This window comes from Aythya ferina (assembly GCF_964211825.1).
Source record: "Aythya ferina genome assembly, chromosome: 26".
Taxonomy (NCBI): domain Eukaryota; kingdom Metazoa; phylum Chordata; class Aves; order Anseriformes; family Anatidae; genus Aythya; species Aythya ferina.
In genome coordinates this window covers 1240943-1246614 of record NC_140324.1, presented here as the reverse complement: position 1 = coordinate 1246614, position 5672 = coordinate 1240943, and the positions used below count along the sequence as shown (strand labels likewise).

The window sequence follows — 5672 nt, the reverse complement described above, 5'->3', positions numbered from 1 at the left end:
TCAGCATGGCCACACTCAGGCACTGCTGTATTGGAACACTGCTCCACTACCTGTACCCCTTCCCATCACAGCATTGCCAAAGCCATAACCCCCTGAGGCCACGGAGAGCCTTTCCACAGGTGGGATTGGGGCACAGATCCCAATGGCAACCCCGTACTCCCAGCAGCAGTGTGCTAATGCCACCTGGCACAGAGAGCCTGCCAGGTCCAGCTACTGACAGCCAACTGCATCCCAATTCACATGAAAAATAGGGTAATTTTATTATGAAGTTCAAAAATATCAATGTCATTAACTAGACAGCTTACACTAGAACACAGCAGCCAGAGAAAAACAGACACTTCACAGCCACAGCAGAGGTCTGGGCCCACAGGTCAGGGTTCCTGCTTACCCTAGAAAAGATGAGATTTGTCCTTGAGCACAGCAGCCAGTCACAGGGGGTTGAGAAACTGAGCACAAAACATACCCCACACTTCCTCACCCTCCATTCCTCTGCAAGCTGAGCATCAGCTTCATAGGAGGTGGGAGGGTATTGGTTGGTGCCTTGAGGACAGATGGGTCTAGAGCAGAAGGATCCCATGCAAAGTTACTGGTGATGAAGACTCTCCCACAAACCCTCCCCAGTTTCCAGGGCAAGCTCTCTAGGTCATGGTGTCATGAAGCTTTGGGTCAGAGGGAGCTGCCCTAGGTACCAGGGCAAGGTGCTCAACTGGATTTTGGTAGCCCTAACACCCAGGGGATGAAGATGCCCAGGGCTCTGTGTACAGCCAGCATCACCTCAGCAACATGTCTGGGACTGATGTGTCCTTGCTGGGGAAAGACAGCCGCAGCCCTACAATCCTTGCCTGGTTCACATGGCAGAGAAGGGAAGAGAGAGCTGTCCCAAAAAGCTCAGAGCCTGAGGGCATCTTCCCAAGCTGAAACCCCTCTGAGTACAGACTGTTTATGATACCTCACCTAATAAAGGAGGGCAGGTGGGGCTATTACTCATGCGAGAAGAGTCCTCACCTCATGCTGCAACAAACTGCTGCTCTCATGATCCGCCTCCTGCTCCTGGCCACTACCATCCCCACTGCTCTCACCAGCTGGTAGCTTCTGGGCATCACCATCACCACTGTCAGTGTCAGAAGCATCTTCCCCACTGCTGGACACAGACAAGTCCCTCAGTCCCTGCTGCATGCTCGCAGCCAGCAGCTCTGGGATATCCCCATCCCCAGTGGGCTGGGCATCTTCCACCTGCAGAGACAGGGACTGGGTCAGACTGCAGCTCCATAGACAAGCAGCACAGAAAACCCATGAATGATCTTGTGAACTCACCCCAGAAACCTCTCCTTCTATAGCCAAGGGAAGAAGGACCGAAGCATGTCCTTCCAGCTCAGTATCTGAAAGTCTACCCAGGATGAAGTTGGCAGCTGTATGCAGCAGGCCTACTCACTCACCTGGAGAGCTGATGACTCCTTCAACACAACAATCCCATCTTGCTCTTCAAACTCCAGGTCTGCTTCAGTGTCATTCTGAGACTTGTACTCCTCACTGTCTGTTTCCAAATCCGAGGGCTGGGGAGGGAAAAGGCAGCCCCTGAGGGAGGCATCAGCCCTGCAGCCAAGCAGCCATGGGTGGCCATGGTGCTGCTTTGCAGGGACACTAACTGAAGGGGAATTCTGGTGTTATGGGGCAAGCAGGGCACCCACACTTTCAGACACTGAAGATGCAATACTCAAGTTCTCCTTGGACAGCCTGCAGCCCCCAAAGGGCATATGACAAAGGAAACCTCTTTGTGTCTCTCTGTGCAGGCTCCTCTGCAGCCCTACACAGTGAAGCTCCCAGTCCACTGGGAGGACAGAGGGCAAACAATCCTGACTCGCTTTCCCTGGGGGAAAGGATCTGCTCAGGCACCAGAACACCATACCTCGTATGTGACATCTTCAGGGTCATCCTCTAGCAGGTCCCCCTCCAGCACCACCACCCAGGACACCTGCTCCTCCAGAGCAACATCATCCCGTTTCCTCTTGTTTGCTTTACTGGAAGGGTTGATCAGAGCTTCTCGGATCTCTGCAGGGATCCACAGGAGGCAGAGTGCATACAGAATAAACACACAGCTGTGCATTTCCCAGCTTTCTACCCAGCACAGGAGCTTCAGATCCAATGTGTTTGGATGTCATGCTCTTTGCTTCTGGGCTGCAAACCCTTTGGGTACTCCAGAAGTCCCCAGCTCTTACCCTTGGGCATGTTGCTCTGGCCCCAGTCCACTGGCAGTTGGCCCAGGATGTTCCGGATCCTGGTGGGGACGACGGAGAGAAGGAGACGCGTCAGCCTCCCATAGCGCTTCTTGGCGAGTCGTCCAAGTCTGGTGGGAGACTGTGTGGGGCAGACTTTGCTGATAATTTTCTCTACAGGGACCACAAGCCCAACCCAGGCTGATACTTTCTGAAGGATCTTCAGCTGCAAGCAAGAGAGAATTACATTTGGTAGCGTGAGACCTTCCAGTTACTTCAAGTTCTCAGTGAAACCCTTAACCCTTGAACTCTGCTCTCTCCCAGCATGAGTAGGACCAACTTCAGTCAGGTAAACAGGGACCAGTGAGGTTGTACCTTGTCCCCAGAAACTTCCCATCTCTTCTGGTACAGAGAAGAGAAACACAAACGCTGCAGTAACCATTAGCAGAAGAGGACTAAGATAAGACCAAATGAGACAGAGAATAAAATGGGAATGGGAGAAAAGCAGAGGATGAGCACACACTAACTGCAGAGCAGGGGGGACAGACTTAAGGAGCAGAAAGGATGATAGAGCAGAGAAGCCAAGCCACTGCCAATCCTAAGGTTTTACCACCCCATCCCCTTGCCCTCAAGCCCCTCCGGCAGAGAAGCATCACCTACCAGGTTCCTGATAAAGCCTAGCTGAAATACCTGGCACAGGATCCTGCTAGGCAGGGAGTAGGGCTTGTTGCGGACAACCATCTGCCCCTACACCAAGAGAGAAAGGTCAGCCATCCTGCACTCCAGGTTCACCCCGGCCCCAGAAGAACCCACCCCATGTACCTGGAGGAGCTCTGCACGCACTGAGCTGCTGTATGACTAGGACTGCTGCCACCTGATGCTGCCCAAGCCTGGCTTAGCCCAGCCTGCAGCCCCCAGCTACTTGTAGTTCATGGCCCAGCTGCTCCCCATTGTGCTGACGAGCTGCTTGCCCCACTCACAAGTGAGGCAGCCCCATGTGCCCTTCTCTGGGGGTTCCTTGGTGTCAGCACTCAGCCTGGCGCCTCATTCAAGGGGGATGATAGCTCTCAGTTTCCTCTACAATTTGGGATGCTCATCTCCCAGTGCGGGTTGTAGCTTGCAGAGCCAAGGCTCTGGGGTGGGATGTCTCCCATCTCTCTGTGCTGGTGCAAATAGCTAAGGCAGAGGGCTGAGATGCCAAAATTCAGACCCTCTGAACCCCCTGATGGGCCTAAGGGAGGGGGACCCTCATCTTCCTCCCTGTGTGCACCCTCCCATCACTCCTGCAGTGCAGTGAAGCTGAGTCTGGGGTTTGTTTGAGTCAATAAAGCTGAAAGGAAGGGAGCAAGGCCAGCCTTTCCTTGCGTGACCCCTCCATTTGCCTTCCTGTGCCTGAGTGGTTGACAAATGGCCTCCACTCTGATGACAGCAGGTGCAGGGATGTGTCAGCTGGTGTCACCCAGCATCACGGCACGCAGAGCAATCAGGGCTGCCTGCAGAGCATAAATATGAGGCAGTGCTCCAGCAGCTGCCAGCCCCACCATGCTGCATTGGGAGGCGATGCTCTGTCCTTGCTCACTCCAGGACAAGAGCTCCAGGCACATCTTCCAGCACGTGGTGACCCCTAACCTACATCCCACGGTTTACCATCCCCTCTCTGGACATCCTGGAGAAACACTGGTGTGTGGGGCCGCTGCTGAGGACAGCACAGGGCAGCAGCTCGGGGCTGGTGCTGGTGGACACACGCGGTGTGCCTGGCTCCATCCCATCCTGCTCCAACACCGAGCTCGCCACCAGCACGTAGGCTATCCCAAACCTTCTTGCCTGGGCAGCTCTGTCCCTACCCCATCTCCCCAAGGTCATCACACTGTACGGCTTTGTCACCCTGGGGCAGAGCCCTCAGGTCACCTGGGAAGAGGCCTTGTTTTTCCACGCAGGTCCCCCTTGAGCTCCTGCTGCTGAAATACCCCCCAGGTCCCAGCAGGAGCCAGGGCACTGCAGACACCCCCGGGTACCTGGGGCTGCTGGAGATGGGTGCTCTCACACAGGTGGAGGCCTGAGGGACCACAAGCGGATGAGTCCCAGTGCCACCGGTCCCAGGGATGTTGGAGGCAGCCGGCAGCCAGGCCCTCCCTCCACCCTGGAGACGTGCCATGTGGGGTGTGCTGGAGAGCAAAGAAGCTGAGAAAACAGTGAGGAGGCTGGTGATTCACTTCCTGAAGGTGGGATCCAGCCTGGAGCTCTCTGCTGGGAAGCACAGGAAGAACTTGCTCCAGAGGTTCCTCAAGAGGCCCTGTGCTCCCCGGCAGCTCAGACCTCTGCGTTTTACTTGCCACTGACTTTACAAAGCTGTTCAGGAAGCAGAGGATCCCTAAAGACTTGAGACAGAGGCACTTTTTGCAAATACGTTGACTGTCAGGCAGCCAGACCCAGACCCAAGGGCAGTGGATGGGTCACTCTACCTGGAGGAAAAGCATCTGGGTGGCGTTGCCCTTGGCCAGGCACCAGAAGTGCTCCCCACAAGGCAGGGGGGGTCAGGGCAGGCTGGGGAGCAGAGTGGGTGGCAGGTCTGTAACTGCATGGTGGCCTAATAAAGGTGAAAACATCTCAAGCAATGAGTGTGCCTCTGTTTTTTCCTTAGCTGTCCCAGCAGTTTGGTATCAACAAGACATTTTGGTGCCAGCCACACACCCCCCGTCCCCCCAGCACCCTCAGTGCACCCCCCCATCTCTGCAGCTCCTGGCATTTATCTCCCAGCCACAGCAGACTCTTGATGGGCTGAAGCAGGAGGCTGCCTGTGCCCTGTGGTACGAGCTGTTGCAGGGCAAGGGAGAGGGGTGATGATGGCAGCTGCTTCACAGCCGCTGTCCGTCTCCATGGCTGTGGGGTGGGACATTTGTGTGTGTTGGGGACCCTCCCAAGGTGAGGACCCTCCCTCTGCTTTCAGCAGGCAGCAGCTCCTCCGGAGCAGTGACTCCCCACCATTCCCAAGGGTTCAGTCACCAACCGCTTGTAACCAGCCAGAGTTGAGACAGTTTCACGTTGCTGGCTGTGCACTCATAAATTTTTTTTTGCTTTTATTGAGAAGCAGAACTTGTAACGCAAGAACTAAAGCATCTCTGGTCAGCAATGCTCTGGGGTTAATGCAGAGCAGCCTCTTGGGTCAGCAGTGCTGGGCTGTGGCCACCGTCCCTCCACAGGGCTTTTAATTCCCAGCAGGGACCCCCCAGGGTGGCACTGGGTGGTCTGGTCCTGGCCAGGCATCAACAGAGACCCTGCAATGAAACCTCACCAAGCTGGCAGTAGTCAGGTTTTGGGTTGGGGCCATTAAGCAGGGAGTTAATCATCTTGGTTTGATTCCCACCTTCCAACTCTGTTCCTCTAACACTTTAGCCCTGGTAGATGATATGCCCTTCGCAGGACATGCTGATCCCCAGGCAGCTCTGCACAGTGTGCAAA

General features: G+C 55.3%; 1 protein-coding gene across 1 annotated transcript; it reads right to left on the bottom strand.

Annotated features, from left to right (window-relative positions):
* Window positions 1–235: 235 nt before the first annotated feature.
* On the bottom strand, window positions 236–3182 carry LOC311423919 (uncharacterized protein). The gene is made up of 7 exons (XM_084498499.1): window positions 3036–3182; window positions 2874–2960; window positions 2217–2439; window positions 1907–2049; window positions 1437–1553; window positions 1006–1233; window positions 236–389 (listed from the first exon to the last, which is right to left on the bottom strand). The coding sequence occupies exons 2-7, from the start codon at window positions 2952–2954 to the stop codon at window positions 372–374; spliced, it is 810 nt and encodes a 269-aa protein (XP_084354625.1). The 5' UTR covers window positions 2955–2960; window positions 3036–3182; the 3' UTR covers window positions 236–371.
* Window positions 3183–5672: the final 2490 nt, after the last annotated feature.